General features: G+C 38.4%; 1 protein-coding gene across 1 annotated transcript in view; it reads right to left on the bottom strand.

The window, feature by feature from the left end:
• The window catches only part of LOC138453393 (isoaspartyl peptidase/L-asparaginase-like), a 1,349,814-nt gene that overhangs the window by 270,105 nt on the left and 1,055,081 nt on the right, over positions 1–24,628 (bottom strand). The window contains exon 5 of the mRNA XM_069606189.1: positions 23,859–23,977. Coding sequence (XP_069462290.1) covers positions 23,859–23,977 — 119 coding nt within the window. The remainder of the gene's footprint in view (positions 1–23,858; positions 23,978–24,628) is intronic.

Genomic DNA, 24,628 nt, shown 5'->3' with positions numbered 1-24,628 from the left:
ACTGCATTACCTTATGATCAGATGATCATTGATCATGTGGATGGCAGGCGGAGTCTACCACATTTGGTGTTTCCTTTGGTTTTAAATATGGGTGTTTCGAAGCAAAATGTGAATCATTAAGTCTGTCGAAGCTGGAAATGCGAGCAGAATGCATGGTGAAGTTCAGCCTGGATGGTGAGTGACTTTTTTACTTGTCTGTCATGTAGAGAAGTGCAAGATGTTGTGCTTTTCTTTAATATGTGTGTTGCATTAAGATGCTGAAATAAAGATATTTTCGTTTTTAGCAGTAAGGTCTTGTGTGCTTGGGTGATTTTTTGGGCATATTTGTGGGGTTTTTGTTACAACCCACAAATAGTGCGTATTTTGGGTAATATATATATATATATATATATATATATATATATATATATATATATATATATATATATATACATATATATATATATATATATATATATATATATATATATATATACATACATATATATATATATATATATATATATATATATATATATATATATATATATATATATATATATATATATTCTCTGATAAGGGACGTTATGGTTAAGTTGCACTAATGAAAACCTATGAAATTCAATGAAAAAACTTTGTTAAAGGGATGCTATGGTTACAAGTAATACCGAAAAACCCCAGAAATTCCCCAATTATGGTAAGCTAAGCAACCATAACTCGCACCACCACTGTGCACAAGACTAACACCCAGGATAAAAATATATCAATAGTATTATCTGTGTCCAATTTAAAAAGTGTGTCCTTAAAACCCTGCAATTTCCCACCTTCTTGAATCATTTTGAACACTTCTATACACTTTTTGCAACTATTTCAACTGGTTTTGCATTCATTACGGAACTTCCGGACAGTGCCAAATGACTATACGCTGGCGCGCTTCATGTTGACATATCCGAGAACCCGTCCACACTTCATGATAACATCCCTGCTTTGCGGACAGTTCAGAACTGCATTTTCTATTGATCTAGGAACTTTCAACTTCAAATGTACCCTTGCACAGCTCCTACACCTATTCCTACTCATTATCCATTTACAATCTAGTATACAGTACATACTTTTAGCAAAACTGCTATTTATCTTAAAATGGCATCAGCTAATGCCATCCCTCCTCCCCAAGAGCCACCAAAACTGCTGTAATCAAGGAACATGAGAAACACTGCCCCCTAAAACACGCTCAACATTTTCCCCTGTCCACCTGCCCCTCCATATTAGTGTTAGGTGCCTCTTCCTTCATTTCCCTCCCCACCTTTCGTTCTAAGCTCTCCTGCCAAAAAAAAAAAATACATCAGAAAACAACAAAAGAAATGTTCCTTTAGGAACCACCTTTCACAGTTAGAAAATCGAACAAAAAAAATGTATGGTCCCCATCTACTTTAAATTTCTCAGTAATGTACATAGACTCAATGAGATTTTCCAATATTTCCATTTGCATTTTGTGTTATGCTAATGGAAATATTGTGGCGTTCATCCCCCGTTCCAGGGACTGGAACGGTGGATACTGGCCTGGCAGCCCAATTTATTAGTCCAAGAGAAGGGAGCGTGGATAATGAGGTCTCCGGACCATTATCCCCCCATTCCAGCCCCTGTAATGGGGGATGAAGGCCATTAGCACCCAAAGTTCCCAAAGCAGGAACACGGGGTGCTAAAAAATATTTTTTCTTCCTACACCGGGATGCCTGTGTTGCGTCCCGGTGTAGGAAGGAAAATCATTTTCCAAGAAGGCCACCATGGAAGGGAAATCAGGGTTCCATACAGGGCCCCTCTTCACTTTCCATGGCAGCCTGCAGAAGGCGAAAAGAGAGCCCTATGACCATATCACCTCAAGCATATTTTTCTTCCCTTTCAAATATTTCCCAATTCCGAATAACTTTACCACAAAGCCAGTCCCAGGTGGACATGGCCACTTTAACCCCATGTATTGTCCCTTGTGGTCATGGCCAGTAGCCAGATTGTCCGGATCATGACCTTATTCCATGACCCTGACAATCTGGCCACTGCCCATGGCCACAGGCTACACCTCAGTCACTAAAGATATATCACTATTTTTGTTGTACCTACATTATGACACTTGTCAAAAAATAAAACAAGGGCAAATTTGCGAAACATGCTTTCAGGTCCTTGGCAATGCCGCTTACACAAGTTTTCTGGAAATCCACCCATGTTTTATTTTTTCTAAAGTGTCAAATGTATGCACATACAATAGTCACATAACCCAGCGCCCACTTGACAAAATCAATTCAGACTTTACGAAAACATTTATTTATAGATCTATAATCTTTTTGCAAACCTTTGTGTAGATTTGTCCAATGGCACCTCATTTATAAGCCTTTACATTATTTTGGGACCCCCCATCTAATTCTGCCCCCTCTTGACAGAATCCCACCAAATTATGGAAAGTCATTCGGCAACAGGTCAGTAATATAATTGCAGAATTTCATGCAGTTTCATTAAGTGGCGCCAAAGTTATAAGCCATTCAAGAACTGCTTTTCAGCAAAACTGTAATGCAGAGGTGTCCGTGAACTTCACAGAACTGTTTGTGTACTTTTATGGTAGAAAACACCATTTTTTTTTGCTTCTTGCAGCCATACCCCATCCCATCCGCATCACACCTCACCTCCCCAGAGATTATTTAATAAGTTTGACAAGTGCAATGTTGTGTTTTTTAATATCTTTTTACCACAATGTCAGCAGACAGCGTCCGAAGTCCGTGAATCCAAGATGGCGAGCGTTTCCAAAAATCTGACGCACTTCACGCTTTTCACCATCCAATCAGTGGGTGTGTCCAATGTCCGCGGACAGCACGTTGCCAATCAGAGTCTGGTCTGTGGACCGAACATGGAAATGAGTCCGCGGACCAGACCCAGATATCACTAATTTATTTTGCCCTACTTTTTGGTAGTTTTAAAAAAAGAACTACTGGACGGATTTCCACCTAATTTACAAAAGCACGCTTTCAGGACCAAGCCGCCACACCTGCTGCAAATTTGGTGAAAATCCGTCCAGCGGTTTGAGCTGTAGGCGTGAGCAAAGTTTTTCTCCATTCATCTATGGACAAAAAAAAATGTGGGACACCTCTATAACTTTGCCACCCTGGATGAAATCTCATCAAAATTTGCGTGAGGATTCGTCCACGGGGAGCGAAGTTATAAGCCTCACAAAAAGTGGTCTTCCATTGGGTTTAGCAACTTAACCATAACTACACAGCCACTACCGCGGGCCGTGTAATATATGCATACACATTTATTCATAGTATGAAAGTCTTTGTTGTAGGGGACATCCGAGATCATACAATGCAGTTTTTGTTTTAATTGTGTGAACAGCAGTAATGTGTGTAAACTGTCTTCTTTGAATTTAGCCATTTGTAATGTCTGATTCAACCTACTGTGTAGGTGTTACCACTGTATGTATATTTGAATACAAACACATTCTTTTATTATTTTAGCATTGTATGATGGTGCTTTTATATTCTAATGGTGAATTTTCATATTTATGATTAAACATTATGTGAGTCTGGTCACATATTATTCATTCATTTTTATTTTTTTATTATTTGTTATTAGTGCATTTGGTTAAAACAAGAAAAACCTTTAGCACATAGAAAAAAGAAACATATGTAGCAATACATTATTACATTTCATTATATATCAATAAATACTTCAATGTTAAAACATAATCCAAACATTTACAACATTAATACTCCAATTCCCTATTAAAATGTAGTTCACTTTGTTAAAATACTTAAATTAAAACATTAAGGTGCATAAGCTGTGCTGAAGGATGATCCCTACCTCATAACCATCAGCCTTATTTTGTGGATTCAGTAGAGAGTTGAAATAAACATAGTGCTTTCATCCAGATATAAAAGACAGCTGATGTCATCACTATAGATTCTGCTCTATGAATGCTACTCCAGAATTGATCTCTCTATGAATTCAATTGATGGAGTAAGTGCTATGTAGCCCTTCAAATATGCACTATTTAATTTGGGGCAAGAGGTAGGAATATGTCAAAAGGTTTGTATCAACGGATTACATAGTCGACACCTTCTATCCTTATGTAATGTCCCAGTCCAACTGCCTGCATGCTCAAATTTCGGCAGAATATTATACCACAAATAAGTAGTACATCTTCTTAATTGACTACAATACATCTTGGTAAGATAGTAAAGTGGCAAGACATTGAGTGCTATAAATTGCATAATTTTTCTTTCTATATTGTGAATTTAGGTTATTGTCCACATCCAAAGCCACTCAGGTGTTTTGTCACTGTATCCTGAAGTTCAGATAGGAAATGGTTAGTTTGTTCACCATGGTATTGATTAGCAATTAAACCCAATAGTAGTTCTATCGTCAATTGGGGAGAGTAAAGTGAAAGTACAAAATTACAGTGCAATAGTTTCCATATCAGTGGAGATAGACCAAGCTCTAGTCTTAATACTTCCACAGGAACTGATGATGGTACTCCAAGTAGAGGGCGAAGAAGCTTCACTTTCAGCTTTTCTAACCACGTGGTTTTAGATTCAGGAAGTACCATAAGACCAAACAAAATACCAGGAACTGTATTCGTCCTGTAGATGTTAATAAGTCCTTCAATATTGTATCCTCCCTTATTACTAATACACCTTTTTATAACCAAGCATTTCCTCAGTACCTTGGGCATGACAATATCACCATAGAACTCACATTCGGAGCATGATTTAATTGGAACCCCTAAATAAGTATATTTATCTACCACTTCCAGTGGTTTCTGATTGATCATCCATGTAAAAGGAGTTTTCTGTCAAGGTTTACCTCCAATGATAACATTAGTTTAGATATGTTGATTCTAAGATTGTTTTTATTTCGTGTATTATACCAAGGAATGTTGTAACCCAATAAGGGTGTAGTCCAGCAGGACGGTATCAATTGTCCCTTTTTAAGGGGCTCATATGTGCGCTACTCCTATTACCAATCTTGTGGTTCAGAGCTAGGGGTTTTCCCAATAAGCACATCATCCCCCTAATATACCATCTATTGATTTCCAGCCATTTTCCAAGAGACAACCAATTCGCATGAATGAGCCTGTTCAATCTTGTTATCTTAGCTTCAGTCATATAATTCAATTTCCCTGGTTATTAAGCGTAACTGTATTGTCTATATAATTCATTTTAAACAGATTTTATAAAAAATGGAAGCACAAACCTTAATTTAATACTACTAAACCTGTTAAAACAAGAAGCGATCAGAAAAAAAACACTCATTTATGTGACTTTTGTAGATCTGCAATTAGCGTTCTACAGCGTCAATCAGCGTCCGATTTTCGGTAGCGCCCGCCATCTTGGATTCGCGGATATCCGCAGACAGGGCGGTGAAACTTGGTTTAAAATTTGTATTTTTGTATTGAGTGTGTTGGTGTGTAAGAGTGTTTGGGGCGGGTGGGAGAGTATGAGATAGGTTAAATGTTTTGTTTTTTTATGTGGTGGACGCTCTTGTTGTGTTCGATTTGTCTGCGGACAACACAGCTGTTCTGAAATGTTCGTAATTAAATAAAATGGGGGTGTCCTGAGGACGCTGTCCCTATTGTTCTCTGGTAAGTTGAATGTGTTCTAAGAACACTTGTGGTGTCCTGAAATGTTCGTAAAAAAACAAAATGGGGGTGTTCTGAGGACGCTGTCCGTATTGTTCGTTGGGAAGTTGAATGTGTTCTAAGAACACTCACGGTGTCCTGAAATGTTCGTAGGGGGTGTCCTAAAGATGCTGTCCGTATTGTTCTGTGGTAAGCTGAATGTGTTCTAAGAACACTCGTGGTGTCCTGAAATGTTCGTAAATAAACATAATGGGGGTGTTCTGAGGACGCTGTCCGTATTGTTTGATGGGAAGTTGAATGTGTTCTAAGAACACTTGTGGTGTCCTGAAATGTTCGTAAATAAACAAAATGGGGGTGTCCTGAGGACGCTGTCCGTATTGTTCGTTGGGAAGTTGAATGTGTTCTAAGAACAGTCGTGGTGTCCTGAAATGTTTGTAAATAAACAAAATGGAGGTGTCCTGAGGACACTGTCCGTATTGTTCGACGGCAAGTTGAATGTGTTCTAAGAACACTCACGGTGACCTGAAATGTTTGCAAATAAACAAAATGGGAGTGTCCTGAGGACGCTGTCCGTATTGTTCTCTGGCAAGTTGAAAATGTTCTAAGAACACTCGCGGTGTCCTGAAATGTTCGTAGGGGGTGTCCTGAAGATGCTGTCCGTATTGTTCGCTGGCAAGTTGAATGTGTTCTAAGAATACTTGTGGTGTCCTGAAACGTTCGTAAATAAACAAAATGGGGGTGTCCTGAGGACGCTGTCCGTATTGTTGGAGGGGAAGTTGAATGTGTTCTAAGAACACTTGTGGTGTCCTGAAATGTGTGTAAATAAACAAAATGGGGGTGTCCTGAGGACGCTGTCCGTATTGTTCGTTGGGAAGTTGAATGTGTTCTAAGAACAGTCGTGGTGTCCTGAAATGTTTGTAAATAAACAAAATGGAGGTGTCCTGAGGACACTGTCCGTATTGTTCGACGGCAAGTTGAATGTGTTCTAAGAACACTCACGGTGACCTGAAATGTTTGCAAATAAACAAAATGGGAGTGTCCTGAGGACGCTGTCCGTATTGTTCTCTGGCAAGTTGAAAAGGTTCTAAGAACACTCGCGGTGTCCTGAAATGTTCGTAGGGGGTGTCCTGAAGATGCTGTCCGTATTGTTCGCTGGCAAGTTGAATGTGTTCTAAGAATACTTGCGGTGTCCTGAATGTTCGCAAATAAAAAAATGGGGGTGTTCTGAGGACGCTGTCCGTATTGTTCTCTTGCAAGTTGAATGTGTTCTAAGAACACTTGTGGTGTCCTGAAATGCTCGTAAATAAACAAAATGGGGGTTTTCTGAGGACGCTGTCCGGTTTGTTGGTTGTCAAGTTTAAAGTGTTGTAAGAACACTCACGGTGTCCTGAAATGTTCATAGGGGGTGTCCTGAAGACGCTGTCCATATTGTTCTCTGGCAAGTTGAATGTGTTCTAAGAACATTCGTGGTGTCCTGAAATGTTCGTAAATAAACAAAATGGGGGTGTCCTGAGGACGCTGTCCATATTGTTCGATGGGAAGTTGAATGTGTTCTAAGAACACTCACAGTGTCCTGAAATGTTCGCAAATAAACAAAATGGGCGTGTCCTGAGGACGCTGTCCGTATTGTTCGTTGTCAAGTTGAAAGTGTTCTAAGAACCCTCCCGGTGTCCTGAAATGTTCGTATGGGGTCTCCTGAAGATGCTGTCCGTATTGTTCGCTGGCAAGTTGAATGTGTTCTAAGAACACTCGCGGTGTCCTGAAATGTGTGCAAATAAAAGAATAGGGGTGTTCTGAGGACGCTGTCCGTATTGTTCACTGGCAAGTTGAATGTGTTCTAAGAACACTCGCTGTGTCCTGAAATGTTCGCAAATAAAAAATGGGGGTGTTCTGAGGACACTGTCTGTATTGTTCGCTGGCAAGTTGAAAGTGTTCTAAGAACACTCATAATGTCCTCGGACATTAAAAGTTTCCATAGGCTATATTTGAAATGTTTGACTCTATCGGTGTGATATGCTGTGGTGGTTGTGGCCAGGGCATAGAGTCTTGGGTGCATGACTCTATGCCCTGGCCACAACCACCGCAGCATATAACACTCATATTTGCTTATAACTTTGAGTCAAAAACAAATTTATAAGGAACAAAGTTATATGCCATTATGGGTGTGATATGCTGCGATGGTTGTACTTATTATAATATACTTACTGTTTGGTTTAGTAACTGGAGTACATGTAGTTCTTGTTCATTTATGTGATAAAAGAAAATAGCATGTTAGTATTAGTATTTTGTAATGACTTATTACATTGTATAAAAAAACATTTTTTTTTGGGACCCTTATATTTAGTAGATTACAAACCAGAGTGCTGTGCAATTTGCTCAGTTTCGATGTTTGTTGCTAAAATCATTGGGTCTGTGGGAGAAAAAAAAACCTTTTTCTGTTATGCTACAGTGTATTTGTTTGTTTGTTTTCAGTGTTCACTTGTTGTTTCTTGCTAATGCTTTATACATTGGCTTGTTGCAGTTTTTTGGAGCAGTAACATATTATTTATTTGTTTGGATATTGTAAAATTTTGGAGCAGTTAGATACCAGTAGGCATATTCTAACTGTCTATTTTTTTAATATATTTTAGTGATATTGATTTATCTGTTTGGATATTGTTAAATTTTGGGACAGTTAGATAACAATTGGCGTATTCTAACTGTCTAATTTTTGCTCTAATTTAGTGGTATTGATTTATCTGATTAGTTGTAGAATCTTTGGGCAGTTAGTTAGCTTTTGGAATATTCTAACCATTTATATTTGTTTACTATAAATTTACTTAAGGTTTACGTACAGTTTAGTTATCAAATTTTGTTTCTAAGAACATTAAATAAGCGTTTGTAAGATGTGCTGGTAATCTCTGCTTTAGAGTAATGGTACTATCATTACATTCAAACCATCCACATTTCTTTTTTATATATGCAGTGTAGTGCCCTGAATTGCTTGTGGCTCCTGCGTGGTGGGTTATACCTATTGTTGCAAAGGTTTTCTTACCAAGTGATATTTGACCATGTGTGAATCCAGTCAGCTTGCAGTTGTTTTTGGTACCATCTGCATTGTAACGTAGAAGCATTAGTATTACATATTTACTATGTGTTTGTATTACTAACGTGGATCGATTATCCGAATTGCAGGTAGTACATAATCTACCATGGTTTGCATTTTGTACAAGTTGCTGAAATGGAATGGATTCACAATTAGGTATTGATATATATATATGAAGCGTTCATTGGGGATTTCTTCTTGTGTCACATTGTTGCAGAGAGTGCATGTATGTTTCCACATGTATGAAATCTGGAAGATTTCATTTATAGGTATGTTTTTATTTTTCAGTACTTGTAGTAAGTACATTAGAAATTCGTGTGGATCTTCCTGTGAGTTTATAGTGAATTTAACCATTCCAGCACAGTAGTCCAATTGTTGTCTTATTTCATAAACACTATACGTGTTATCAGGATTGTTTGTTGCATTTCTGTGAAGTACTAACATTTGCAAACACAATTGGTCTGTACTGTGTAAGTAAATGTTGTCAACAATTGGTGGCAATTGAAATAGAATATTCATTGCTACATTTGCGTAGCAACTTACTCCAACTATATTTGAGAGTTTAAATGTAGCAGGTAGTTCTGTATCTGATTGATATTTTTTTAGTTTGTCTTCCTTCTTTGATGAAGTACCTGGTTTACTTTCCCTAATGGGTTCTTTTATGTTTGTGGTATTTGATGAAGTTTTAGTTTCTTTTCCTCTCTTTGGAGGATTTGCAGTGACATCCTGTTGCATTTCTGTTTGATTTAGTTTTCTTTTACAACGTTTTACTTTTTGTGGTGCAGAATATGTGTTTAGATGGGGGGTGTATAGTGAGCGAAGTCTATTGTATTCTAAAATGCAAGGAATATCAGTGTTTAGTTTACTTGCATCAAAGTTGATTAGAAATAGACCGTCAAGTGTACATAACCGTGATAGTGCTACATAGCTCATGCCTTCTTTAAAGACTGTGTTACCAATGTCTATCATTGCTTTGTCTAGGGTAAGACCTTGTGATTTATGAACGGTGACTGCGTATGCAAGAGTTAGAGAAAATTGTTCTCTGCGTACATACATGTCTTTGAAGAGAAGGAATCGAGCTGTTGAGAGTCCTATCTGTTTTACTTTTGAAAGTTTGTCAAAGAGAATATTGACAAACTGAATTTTGTTGTCACGTGGGTATGTTTGAAAGCCAACAACTGTACCCAGTGCTCCATTAACTAGTCTTTGGTCCACGTCAAGTATTACTCTGCAATTTAAGGATAATTTTAATATCTTTTCCAAGCCTGCTGTGTTTGAGATTGATTTTTCTAAACTATTTAGTCTTGTTCTGGCTTGGTCACACATGGTTAGTGTCATACCATGTACATCTATTTTGTCTGTGGCGCTAATTTCCATTATTGGTTGCATTTCTTTACTAAACATTATTTCATTGAATTTGAAACAGCTTTCAAGAGTTGGCAATAAGGCCATACAATTGACATTTTTGTGGGCTAATTGTTCCATAACATCTGTAGCACATGCATTAACACCATAAAGTGCATGAATGTGCCAGGTTTTCAATATTGGTTCTGCTTCTTTAGAAAGTATACCAACTCTGATACTTTTAAAGATGTTGGCATAAGTGAGATCTGCAGATTGGCGGATGTTTTCTGTTAATTCTTTGTATTGGAAATGTTGCCAAAGGTTGACATTTCCTATGCTGCCAACAGTTTTACGGCAGAGTTTGTGTCCTAATGTTTTAAAAATAGGGTCACCTTTTACTGGTGTCAATTGAAGAAGATCTCTGAAAACAATCATGTGTTTTCCTGCAAAGAGCGTTTCATAGTTTGTTTTGAGTACTTCTTGTAATCTGAGGTGAATTAAAGCCAACATTAGGTTGGACACCATGCTAACTTCATCTATTAGAAGCATTTTCATTTGTTTCAATACTCTACGGAGTTCCATTGCAGCTTCTGTACAAAGTTTGTAATAGTCTAATTTGTTTTGGTGTCCTGCTGGCAGGAGTAGTAATCAGTGTAAAGTGACACCACCTATGTTGTCGGCAGCTAAACCTGTGGGGGCAGTGACAAAAGCTGACAGTTTGTTGTATAGGTTTGTAATTTTGGCAGGTGCATTGTTTGTTTTCATGTTGTACACCATGTGCAATTTCTTTTGTTACTTCTTCAAAAATGCTACATTGCTCATTGTTTAGTTTTGATTGTAGTATAATTAAGTCTTCTTTATCTTCATAGTGACACATGGTGTTATCTACTTCTGTCATAGCTAATTCTGCCTCATTTGTTATTAGTGGCTCTCCCAGTGGTTCTTGGCTTCTTGTTACAGAAGGTTGACTACTGTCAGGAGTGTCCTTATCTAGTTGGGCCTGGAGTTCTTCTTTGTGTTGCTGTTCATTGTGCAACATTGTTTTGTACTGTGTAAAGTTTACATCAATTATACTGCTCTCATTTGCTTTGAAAGTGTCTTCATATGAGTCATAGTTATCAAGTATTTCTTCTTATTTTCTCCATGGTTTAAAGAGTTGTAGCAGGGACATGTAATATACTTCTTTATGTTGAGGAGTCTTTAATGACAATTTGATATGATTAATTAAATTTGGTTTGGTGAGTTTCACTTTTTGTCACTCTGTATTTACCGTTCTTTTCATCAGGTTTTATATTGTTTTTGTATGTGTAGTTTTGGGCTATGTGGTATAGACACATGGTTTCCAAAGTGGTACTCCTGTTTGGGTAGTATGTGTCCAATACATTGTTTTTTAAAATGTCTTGGCTGCTGGGATCATGTTTGGCTATTGTTTCTATATCTTCGTATGATTATAGAACTCTTTTTCTAGATTTAGCTGGACCAAGACATAGGGCCTCATTACACGGATGGCAGAGAACCATGGCGCTATTAGCACCATGGTTCATGCCGGTAAAATACCGGCACCGCCTTGGCGGAAAGGGGAATTACCGCCCCATTCCAAGGTTGGCGGGGCGGTAATTCCCCCTTCCACCATTGCCCTTCCCCATTCCAATTGTCGCCCCATCGGGCATAATGGGAATGGGGAAGGCGCTAATTACGGTACCGCAGATTGCGGTATCGTAATTAGCTCCCTGGGTCCCTTTGCGGGTTGGTTTTTAACGCCTGCAAAAAGCAGGCATTAAATCCCCCAACCCGCAAAGGGACCTCGTAGTATGGCGGTAAGGATTTACCGGTACCGGTATTTACCGGTACAGGTAAATCCTTACCGCCATCCGTGTAATGAGGCCCTTAGCCATACTATATTTTCAGATTTACCATACAGTGCAGTACCAGTTAAACGATCAGCTGCTTCATAGGATCCACATTCTCTATGGGACAGCATTTTTATGCCCAAGCTGTATAATTTCTGAGACACTGTTTTATCTGATGACAGGTCATTCCAGAGTTCTTGGAGCTCTCTGTTTTCTGATGTGGTTAAGTATGCTGTGACATATCGTGCAACTGCAGTAGAATTGTCTGCAATGTACTGCACGTCTATGTTTGCATTCCATAAGTGGGCAATGATTGCATTGTAATCATTGATATATTTTTCTTTTTCTTTTCTTTTTATGCAATATGTATTTTTAGGTGACTTAGCTTTAACACTATGGGCCTCATTCCGAGGCTGGCGGTAAGGGTTAACGGTCACAGTTAATGGCAACGGTGACCGTTAACACTTACCACCATATTCCGAGTTCCCTTTTGCGGGTTGGCATTTAACGCCTGCTTTTAGCACCGTAATTTACTCCTTCCCCATTCCCATTGAGCCCTCTGGGGGAAGGAATGGGGATGGGAACCCGTATGGTGAATGGGGAATTACCGGTCCCTCCAACCTTGGAATGGACCGGTAATTACTCCATTCACCAAAATGCCGGATTTCCATGGAGTAAATAGCTCCATGGTTGCTTACCATGGTGCTCTTTACTCCATGGATAGCGCCAGCCTCGGAATGAGGCCCTATGTCTAACTGAAGACATGAGGTTGTTCACTTGACCTGTATTTGTAACTGGTCTTAGGAAGCCAAATCGGCATTTGGTGTGGTATGTCCCTTTGTTTTTGTATTAGCGACGACAATATTTCCCACATTTGTGTCTTTGGAATTGTAAAATTTTAGCATGAAGAACACTATTTGCGGATTCTGATGGAATTCCACAAGTGACATATTTTTCAATAAACTGTAAAACTGTGGCATCACTGTCTTGCCAAATTTAGGAGCATCTTTAATGCATAAAAGCATGTGGATATGTGGTGCTCCTCTGGCTTGGTATTCTTTTCTCCAAAAGAATTGTTGCACTTCTCCAAGGGGAGGAACAGTTTTGTTACAAATAAAATGTAGCATAGCAATGAAGCGATGGTGAAAATATCTTGAAACATTAACAGGATCCTGTGAACAAAGTTCTCCAGGTGTTAGTATATCTATGTTTGTTTTGTTTTCGTTTGATATGCGTAGGGAAGCATGTAAATCTCCCCATGCATATTCTGCACAACTTAATGTAACAAACCAAGTGGGTGGACCAAGGTTTCTGATCATACAACGTACATCTCCATGTAGTCGAAACCAGTACTCTTTAGTACCACGCATATTTGCTAATAGATTTTTAAGATTTGCTTGTAAAACCTCATCTTTTTGTTGAACTTTTTGTAATAATTGTGTAGCTGTCACATTTTGAAAGTGTGATCCTGAGTTTAATACGTGTGCAACTCCGTAACATAAAGTTGCTAGTTCACTTTCAAAGAGTAGGTGGAATATGTATTCCACATTTTGTCGAAATCTGGGATCTTCAGAATACATTCGTAATGAGCGATATTCTGATGCTGATATTTGAATAGGCCTGTCATCGTATCTTCCTCCTTTGCCAGTAGGAAAGAGTAGAGGAAAAGCACGTGCTTCTATACTTTTTTCCCATATGCTGATTGGTGATCCTTTTGTTTGACGCATTTGGTACGTTACCAGTGCATCTTCTATGGTGTCATTAGAGTGTAATGGATGAATTGTATAATGGTCTAAAGTGTTTGATATTGTTGCAGGATCTAGGAGCTCAAATTGACCAGCTTCTTGTGTCTCTTGAATTATTTCAGTTGTATCTTTCAAGTTTTCTTCAATATTAATTTCTTTGTAATATTCATTATTCTCTTTAAGATATTGCAGGGATTCTCTAACTTTATGTAAATCTACCAGTTGTTGCCACATTTTTTTGTCTTTTGTAGGTACTCCATTTACCAAGATAATTAAAGATTGCTGCATTGGACGTTGCACTCCTAGAGTGTGCACATTTTCTTTTAGATCTAATGGTAAATACACTACTTTTCCACAAATACCTTTTACTAATTCAGAGGGAGTTAATTTTGCAGTTTTTGGTTGAAAGCGTATTATTGCTTGAAATGGGTGCACTGTTTGAATTATGATGCTCTCATATAAATTAAGTTATTGAAGGGGTTTTGGTAGTGGATATAATTCAAAGTTATTTGTGATAGCACGTGAAGGAGTTTGGGTGTTGTCAAGATTTGTAGTGCAGTAAATACAAAGTATTATGGGGTCAGTTATTTCGTATTTGTTTTCTGCTATTAGGTAGAGAGCTAATTCAAACCATTTATAATCTTCATTGTCTTCTATTTTGTATGATAGGTCTACAGTTTTTGTGTTACTTTTATAAAAAGTTCTGCGGCAACATACACACACGTGGTTTGGTACTTCAGCTGAAGTACTTTCAAATTTTAGTATTTCTTTTTTTTATGTGTGTAATGAAAGGTTGCCATGTGCAGATTTGTTTTGAAGTTGGTTTACAGCTAATTCATCTTGTAAGTGGGTTTCACTTCCAAAATATTTTGTCTGGATATAGTGGATTTCTTCTAGTAGGTCTTTTGCTGTACCATGTAGAAGAATGTTATTTAGATTGGCTAGTGCTAAAGCAGGACTTTTAGCATAGTACAGTTCATAAACTAGATTTCTTATACTTGCATGATGTGTTGATATCCTTTTGATATCATGGAAGGGTGTTTTGCAAGTAGGTCCTGTAATGCAGGCCAATGAATGTCCTTGTAGTCCTGTGTACTTGCGTACTGGACAAGCATCCATATTTTGCAGTAGTTTCATTTTGATTTTGTCTTTGATTTTCACATATTGATTGAGGAATTGGCGTAAAGACTTGAACATTTTTTTGGGAATGTTACACATTGACGTGCATGGCCATTTGTACACTAGATGTTCTGATTCAGTTGAATGGAGGGGTAAATCTACGTTTTCAGGGCATATTTTTGTAAGGAGTACTTCTTGTTCCATTATGGTATTATTAACTATTTCATACTCTCGACCACTGCTATGTATGGCAATTGTATTTGTTTGCTTTTGTTTGTAAGCTTCTTCATTAAAGTATGGTTCTGTGCTTGTAGAGTGACTCCATTCACCTCCACAGATATTTAAGAAGTTATTTCTGTTGACATTTCGTTTATTGAGAAGTCTTTTTGTAATTTAGTTATTAGTTTTGTTAGTGGTTTCATTCTGTTTAACACTAAAATAAATAAGTGTTGAACCAGGTTTCACTCCTGTTTTTATAAGATTTTGAAGGACTTTGTGACGGAACATTTTGGCTAAAATTCTTTTCTTGGTATGCTTACTTTGCACTATATCAAGATTTATAGAAGAAGTTTTATTTGTAGTGATAGTTGATTTTCTGTTAATTATTTTTTGGGTTGTTTTACTTTTTGATAGAGGAGGCAAAGTTTTTGTACTAGAACCTTCTTCTGTTTCACTACATGACTGTATTAGCTGTTGTGTTTCAACTTTTTTTACAAATTCTGCTATAGATGGATGTTTAAGTTGGCGACTTTTCTTTTCATTTGCTCTACTTCTGCGTTCCTTTCTACGGAGTTGCTTTTTGGTAGGCATGCTTTAGGGTCTGTTGAAAAAAATACAGAAGGTATAGGTTGGGGTGTTCTGCAATGCATGGGTGTTGTGTGCATGAGTGTTTGAGTGAGATGATAAAGATGTATGTAATGGTTTGTGATTGTGCATTGGGAAGTACAACTACTAGGGACGGGTATTCTTGAATTAATGTGTTACTAAACTGAGTTCAGATGACAGAAAAAAGTAAGCCAGTGGTGTGGAGAAGTATAAATAGTATATCTAAAGCTGTACAATTAAAACAGTTGTTTCTTCTATAACATCTAAATTCTAGCGGCTGAGTTGGGTAATTTGTGTGGAGAAAAATAGGAATTTGTGGGCCATTCTGCCAGTAAATCACTGTTTAAGACGGGAGGATTTTTGGTCAGAATGGTGCAGAATCTCTATTTTTAGGCACAGAAGTAGCATGAATTAACCTTAGAGTGTGTTTGAGTAATAATTCAAATGTTATAGTAACAATCTACTTACTTTTTTTCTAAAATGAGCAGTTTGCTTTTTAGTTGTTCTTTGTAATTCAAATTCGGCTGCTTATTTTCAGAAGAATGGTCTTCATTGCAATTGTAAAAGAAAGAAATTAGTAATTCGGTTTGTATATAGCACAGTTTGTAATTTAGACATAGATTTTTTAACTTGAAATGCTCAGCGCCTTCCTCAAAACCATTAAAACTATCTTATGACTAACTGTAAGAAAGAAAATATCTTTACTATGGCTTGCCAAAATCATAATGTACCACTGTATACCACTATTCCTGTAACTAAGCTTTTCCACGTAATAGTGATTCCATGAGATAGCCTGCTTTTCCACGTAAGAGGGAGTCAATGTCATAGCCTGCTTGTCCTATATAAATTAATAAAGTAATTATATGAACTAAAAAAATTAAAACCAAGTATGTGTTTGTACAAATATTATTCTTTGAGATTTGATGATAGAGTGTGCATGTAATTTTGTTTGATCATATGTAGTCTATATATTTTATTTCATAAATGTTTAACATTATTTGCGTGTGTGTGTATGTACGAAGAAATTAAACGGTATAAAGGTTTGTAAGTCACAGTTCATTTTAGGAGAATGAAAAAATGATCGTAGATTCATTTTACAGATTATACAAGGTAAAACTCGGTTAGAAAATGTGTTCATGTACTGCATAGAAAATATGCATACCTGTAGTGTGTGTTCAGGCATATGGATATGGACGAAGCTGCAAGTAGAAATCTTGGAGACTTGTCTAGTATTTCTCATAGATTGTGCTTGCCAATGGTATGAGACTTGTAGTCCGAGAGATTCACCGTACATTTGCAGTGCTGATCTATGATGATGCAGTTACATGTAGAGGTCTTGGATTTGATTGGTGGATGCTCATGTGATTTCTTAGCTACATCCAATGAGGGAATGGCACAGAGTGTGAAGTGGAAATGATAGAAGGGCTGTCCATGTTACAATATGTTCGCGGACATGGCGGTAGTTCTAGGACACAGCGTATTACATCCGGGGAATTTGGGGTGGGGAGGCATGCAAATGAGATTGAATGTAGCAAGGGATTGGTCAGTAAAGTTTAGTGAGTGTGTTGTGCCAGGAGAGGTTTTCTCAGATATTCTTTTTGCTGAGAGAAGAACAGATAGCAATGGCTGAGTGTTTTAAAAAACAGATTGGGTGGATTTTGGGAGACTCGTGGATACATTGGTTGAAGGTGCATGCAGAAAGCTGTGGAGTATCTATAGATCTTAGATTCCCACGTGTGGAACTGCACTGGCATGGAGTGCGTGGAATGGAGTGGCTGGATTTGCTACCTCTCTGTGCAACTTTGAAGATAGAGGAACATCCAGACATAATTGTAATTCATTGTGGAGGGAACAGTTTAGGACATGTGTCTGGAATTTCTTTGCAATTTGCAATGAAAGAAGGACTTCAGAAGATCATGGACATGTTTCCAAACTCCAAAGTAATTTTTTCACGGATTGCGCAGAGACAAATGTGACTTCGTGCTTTCTCATGTGGTCCACAAATGGAGAAAGCAAGGCGTAATGTCAATAAGGCTGTTTGTGCCTTCCTAAGAGATTTTGGCATGTCTTCTTTTCACAATGAAAATATTATGTTTTGTAGTACATACATTTTTCGCAGAGATGGAGTCCATCTAACCTATGCTGGCAATCAGATTTTTCTGAGAAATGTACAAAATGCATTGCGACCTTTTTTAGAAATGCAGCATCCATTTTGAAATAGGTGTTAAGTATTTATAATTTTTGACATACAAACACCTCCCAAAGGCTCTTTTTAGAGCCACCACTTCCTCCCAGAGAAAAATGCAATGGTTACAATAGGGTAGCATCCCAATTTTTTTTATGTTGGCGAACTGTCCGCGGACTTTCAAGAAATAGAAAGGGCCCTGCGTTATTTATCTTTACTTCTGTTTTTTAACTGTGAAAGGCGGCTCTGAAAAGAGCCTTATTTTTTTTTGTTGATTTTTGGTATTTTGTATTTTTTTGAGATTTTTACACACGACACACTAGGAGAGGAGGGGAAAGGAGGGTAAAGGGGGGACACCAACCACAGGGATAAGAAAGGGCGAGCTGAGAGAGGAAGATGTAGAGTGGGTTTTATTTGGGTAGTGAGCAGGTCTTCTCGTTCTCTGAGACGATAGTCTCAAAAGCACTGCGAAGTCGCTCCCCCCTGCAGAGTACTGTGTCACAGTACATACATACAACTGTGACCCTCGGAAGGTAAGGGTCATCAGAATTCTGTATGGCCTGTGAGGCAGCTTGAGAAAGATGCTGTCCCACAGAGGTGTTCCTTGTAATGACAGGATCAGAAACGGAGGATGAAGTAGAGGCAATCAACCTACTATGCTCTTCGCAAGGTACAACCTTGTGAATGCCCCAGTGTGGAATGAGTTCAGGTGTCGCTTCATGGTCGTAGCCCCAAAGCTATACGAACCATGCCTCCCACGACTGAGTACCATTTTGCACTCATTGCAGGTGACACTGTTCGCACGAGCCTTAAAACCATTCCCATGAACAGTAAACAACCGCCACACCCAAGAATCACGCCGAGGGCGGGTAGTAGGGTTTTCCTCTACCTCATTCTCGTCATCCTCTTCTTCCTCCTCTGTATCCTCACTCCTGTTCCTCTCTTCAGGCCCTTGGGGAAATGGTGGTGGCGGAGGGGGTGGGGGTGGTGCTGAGGCAGATGTAGCACCAGGTGGCAAGAGTGCAGCCATGTATGTCATCGGCTTGGAGATGGAAATCTCAAAATCTGCAAAGTATGCAGCAAAATGCAGTCTGCTCTGTGGAATAGCCAGAAACACAGTGAGAATGAGCTCTAAGGCGTGGTCTTTTATAGGGGTGCTTGTGCGCAGTTCTCAGACATGCGCGCCGTCCGCAAGACAGATCGAACACCAAAAAAGGTTAAAAAAGTCACAAAAACTATATGGAAATTTAGGATTAGTATGTGGGATTTGTGGTATTTTGAGTTTTTAATGAGAAATATTGTGGATTACTTGGAAATGTACTTTTAAAGTGTTCGGGGACACGAACAGTGTCCGCATTCAGAACACGCGATCAGCGTGGGCGCGGTCACATGATTGTTTCATGAGCATGTTCGCTAAGGTAGCAGCTGTCTGCAGGACACCCAATGTACGGGCATTGTTTTGTGCATGCGTGTTGATGTTCTACGGACAGTGTTCAGGTCCTGAACTAATTAAAAGTGCGTCACACGTAAAACGAACAGTTACGGACAACCGTTTGTTAGTATCACAATTTTATATACTTGTGCACAATACGGACAGACATAGCGTCTCAAGCACACCTCCATTTTTGTTTATTTACGAAAAATTCAGGACACCACGAGTGTTCTTAGAACAGTTTCAACTTGCTAGCGAACACTACGAACAGGCATAGTGTTCTTAAGGACAGCTCCATTTTCGTTTATTTATGAACATTTCAGGACACTACGAGTGTTCTTAGAACATTTTCAACTTGCATGAGAACATTACGGACAGATGTAGTGTCCTCAGGATACTTACATTTTCGTTTATTTACGAACATTTCCGAACAACCACGCTGTCCGTGGACACCTAAATTGGTTTTACCACAAAGAACTGAAAGTAATTACAACACAATATAAAAAAGTAACTTTATTTAAGATATATAAACAATTTATGACTGAGAAGGTGGGGCAGAAACGGAAACAAACACAGGAGAATTAGGGTTTTCAATATAAGTGGGATCAGGTGAAGAAGGGATGGAAATCTCATCAAAACGTTGTGGTCCATGGAGAGAGTTTGGGGTTAAATGAATGGGATATGGTGAAGGGGGACAAGTACAGGTGGGACAATGGTATGTTGCTGGTGGTTTTAGTTGATCTTCCACAAAGTTCTTTAAATTCGTAAAATTTGCAATAAGTTGGTCCATTTTGTGGGTAATGTGTTCAAGAGTGTTATCCACCGCTTCTTTTTCTTTGGAAGTTGCAATTTTTGTATGGTCTGTAAATGTATATGTTGAATGTATACAAAATAATATTTATTAATTGGTTTATATAGTAAAGTGTGTACCATTAGGTGGACTATCTTCTAACATTTCGTCTTGTGGGAAATGCTCCTCTAGCCAGTCCAGAGTACTACACATTTCTGTGAGAAAACAAAAAAGTAATATGTTTTTTTTTCTAATATAGAAAGTTTATAAATATATGAGTAAAATGAAGTGCACTTACTATTTCTGGCAAGATATGTAATCAGTAGTCTATACATCTGGTGTTGCTGATTGTGGAGTGTCTGTGAGGTAATTATGTTGGAAGCCACTTTATCTTCTTTTGGTATATTCCATTTTAAAACATATTGTATTTAAATGAATGGTTAGTGTGTTACATATATGGGTTACATTTCTTAAGTATTACTACATATACTTTCTATGTGTGCTGCTTTGTGAATTTGTTAAATGTTCCTATGTTATGATATACAATTACACATACCCCCCCAGAGTTTTTAGGTGGTGGTACTGTTGTCCGAACATGTCCGCGGACCGTCAAATTCAGTAGAAAGGGTTCAGTATGTTCCATATTACATGTACATGAAGTCAAAGTTATTATTGTTAAGTTGTGCTACTAAAAAACTATGAAATTCAGTAAAAAAACGTTGTTAAAGGGGCGTTATGGTTAAGTTGCGCTACTAAAACCCTATGAAATTCAGTAAAAAAACTTTGTTAAAGGGACCTTATGGTTAAGGTGCGCTACTAAAAACCTATGAAATTCAGTAAAAAAACGTTGTTAAAGGGACGTTATGGTTAAGTTCTGCTACTAAAAACCTATCAGATTCAGTAAAAAAACTTAGTTAAAAGACATTTTGGTTCCAAGTAAAACCGAAAACCCCCTGAAATTCGCCAGTTATGGTAAGCTAAGCAACCATAACTCGCGCCTCCACCGTGCACTGCTAACACTAACACCCAGGACATCAAAGATGACATCACAAATGTCATTGATGACATCACTGATGACATCACATGTGCATTTACCTTTCATGAAAAGTCTGTACAAGGGATTCTTAGTGTAATGTTCATAAAAAAAGTGTCAAAGATTATTGGAATACATATCAAGTGCTAATCAGTGCATTAAGATATGCATTGATATAAATAGCATTCTATTATTAACTTCAATCCAGTATACTAAGGTACTCATGTAGAAACATAGGCATTGTGTGCAGCATACATGATCGAGGTGCAATATTCATAAGCTTGCCATGTTGAATAGTGAAAAGATAACTGTTTTCATATTAGAGTTTTACGTACAGTGAAACTTGTGATAAGTAGGTAATAAAACCCACTTACTACATAATTGCATTATTACAGACAAATCACAAAGAGACAACACCACATACAAATATGAATATATACAAGGGAATTGAAGTAAGAACAAAAAAAACAGCAATAGTAGCAGAAAGTGTTCATAACCTGATTACATTTATGTAGAGAAATGATTACTCTGTTTCAAAGCTGTTACTTACCCTATCTATATATACCACATGATGTATCTGGACCCTAAGGAAAATAGTGTGAGTACAACATATAAAAATATGAGCATATACAGGGAAAGTACAGTAATAAATAAACATCAAAACTATCAGAAAGTGCTGATAACTCTACTGATAATTTTAATGCACAGAAAGGATAGCTGTCTTTCAAGCTTGTGTCTTCCCCTATGTATATGTTTCATATGATATGACTGGACCCTAAGGGAATTATTGTAAGAATATACTTGAAGGATAAGTCTACAAATATACTACCTTTTCCACCTTTAATTCCTGACTGTTACTGAAGAAAACCATGTGGACTAGATATGTCAGTAAAGGAAAAAAGGGGGAGCTAGACATGTGATGTCATCAGTGATGTCATCAATGACATTTGTGATGTCATCTTTGATGTCCTGGGTGTTAGTCTTAGCAGTGCACGGTGGTGGCACGAGTTATGGTTGCTTAGCTTACCATAACTGGCGAATTTCAGGGGGTTTTCGGTTTTACTTGGAACCAAAATGCCCCTTTAACAAAGTTTTTTTACTGAATCTGATAGGTTTTTAGTAGCGCAACTTAACCATAACGTCCCTTTAACAAAGTTTTTTTACTGAATTTCATAGGTTTTTAGTAGCGCAACTTAACCATAACGTCCCTTTTACAAAGTTTTTTTACTGAATATATATAAAATGTGATTTCCTGGAAGAACATTTTGGTAAAATAACCAAACAGTATCCATTGGATATACTGTTGGAATCCTCTGTCACTTAGCTACATATAGGGCCTCATTACACGGAAGGCACTATGGGGCAGAAATGGGAATGGGGAAGGGCAATGGCGGAAGGGGGATTTACCGCCCCACCAACCTTGGAATGGGGCGGTAAATCCCCTTTCCGCCAAGGCGGTGCCGGTAATTTACCGGCATGGTCTAGGGTGCTAATAGCACCCTGGATCACCGCCTTCCGTGTAATGAGGCATAGTCTAAACAAATTATAAGATAATGGAACTAAATGGAATAAAATCCTCCTTCTATCACAAAGTGATTTCTTTTTGCAGCAGAATTTCAGGAAACCATAAATGGCTAAATTCCACCAACCCATGTTAATCTACAGGTTGATAAAAATCAAAAGTGGACGGCCATTATGTGCTTCAGGAGATAATACATTGAGAAACAACTGGATCCCGGTCCACAGTCAAAGAAAATAATAGTGAATGAGCAGGAGAATTGCAGAGACACACACATACTTCCCAGGAGATGGAATTATGTTCAGCTCAACATCAACAGAATTTCGTAAAATGTCACATTGCAAGGACAGTCCAATGAATAGGGGTGAACATCACTAAAATATAAGGCCTACTATCTAAAATATCACCTTAAAATATGTCTTTATATATGCATATGTTATTGGTCTTTTTATTTATTTACTTTACATTACTTTTGCTCGCAGCATGTCACTTTTGATCTCGGAGCTCGACCACAAAATGAGAGGAACAGAGTGGAGAAGGATAGAGGAGCAGGTGGCATACGGCAAGCCCTTCATGGATCCTAGGAGAGTGGATTTCAGGCTGGGGGCATGCCTGATTTACTAAAACGTTTTTGAATGGGAAAACCCCCTTAAGAAACGCTTTGTAAATCAGGCCCTGAGTGTTCTATATACAGACCTTTGATTTACGAATGCTGGCCTAAAATGTCCGAATAACACACGTATCTTTCAAGACCTTCCTCTTTGCTTCTTCCTTCGCACCCCCCCACCCTCTCCCCTGCTGACTCTGTTCTCTCTCGGCACTGTGCACCTGGCCACCCTCTGTCTTCCGGGCCCAGGTACCTGCTCACCCTGCGACCCTCATGCACTGCCTCTGGGCCACCCCTTGCACTCTGATCTGTACCTATACCCATACAGTCCCTCCCTTTTTTTCCTTCCTGCACTTATCAGACATACCCTGTCTGCTGCCTTAAACCCAGCACTTGGCACGTTGCTGGCTGCACTACCACTGTTTGTTGCCTTTATTATGTATGTCTTATTATTTATCTGTTTCTACTTTGCTCCACACTTTCCACTTCTCCCCCCTTGCATGCACTTTTCCCCTCTCCCTCTCCCATGCACTTGCACGTTGTCCTTGTAAGATCATTGTTAGAATAATATATCAATATCTTAACACATGTATCTCGAAGAGTCCCTGCCTTTTGTCGTACATGGCACATTGGGTAATTTAGGAGATTACTGAGAATCCCAGCCTGTCTCTACACAGCATCAATCACTTTGAACACTCGCTTTTCTAGATAGCCTGACATACCTATGATTGGGCTGTCTCCAACACGTCCAACCATCTTATTTGTTATTCCTCCTGTAGATGTTGCGCAGGCCACATTGCCACCATGGTCCATAGCAACCGCTCCAACTGTGTCGTGAACCCTAACACAAGACAGAGCAGAAAGTCAATGCACACAAGCATTAGATTGAGAATAAGACAGAAGATGATAGCACAGGTCTTTGGAACATGCATGTTTTCAGTTGTTTATAAATGACAAGCAAGTATTGAACAGAATCAAAAAAGTGAACGCACATTTGAAAAGGAAAAGTAACCGATAAGTGTTGTTGAATTAATCAATTCAAGAAATAAAATGTACCGCTGTCATTCTTTCTGAATCCGCTGACCATTCGAGTTTATTTGCAACCTATTGCACTGCTGGAGACCATTAGGAAATTCCACATGCAGGAGTTATTTGCTCTGTATCTACTGGGGAAAGCCTCTGCTCTAATGGGTTTTACTGACTTCCTGGATGAAGCAGTCTCTTTCACCCGATTAAGTGGCACAGCCTCACCTTGATCCCCACTTCGCTCCTTCACCGGCCCCTACCCCGTACCTTTATGTTTTTGTATAAACGTAACGTACCTTTTTTCCTTTCTTTCTTTCCTCCCCTGAGTCATGACAGAACCACCACACATGCAAAGCAATGAAAATGAAAAATAATCTCATTTTCTTTATCTCATTTTCCATTTGCATCAGCGGCAATATTTTAGTTGGCTGTCAATGGTTTCTCATTACCATCGCACTGCTTACTG

The sequence above is a fragment of the Ambystoma mexicanum genome, chromosome 4p, assembly GCF_040938575.1.
Source record: "Ambystoma mexicanum isolate Mex_15411 chromosome 4p, UKY_AmexF1_1, whole genome shotgun sequence".
In the NCBI taxonomy this organism is placed as follows: Eukaryota; Metazoa; Chordata; class Amphibia; order Caudata; family Ambystomatidae; genus Ambystoma; species Ambystoma mexicanum.
Note: the sequence above shows the minus strand (reverse complement) of the source record. Positions and strands in the feature narration are given on the sequence as shown.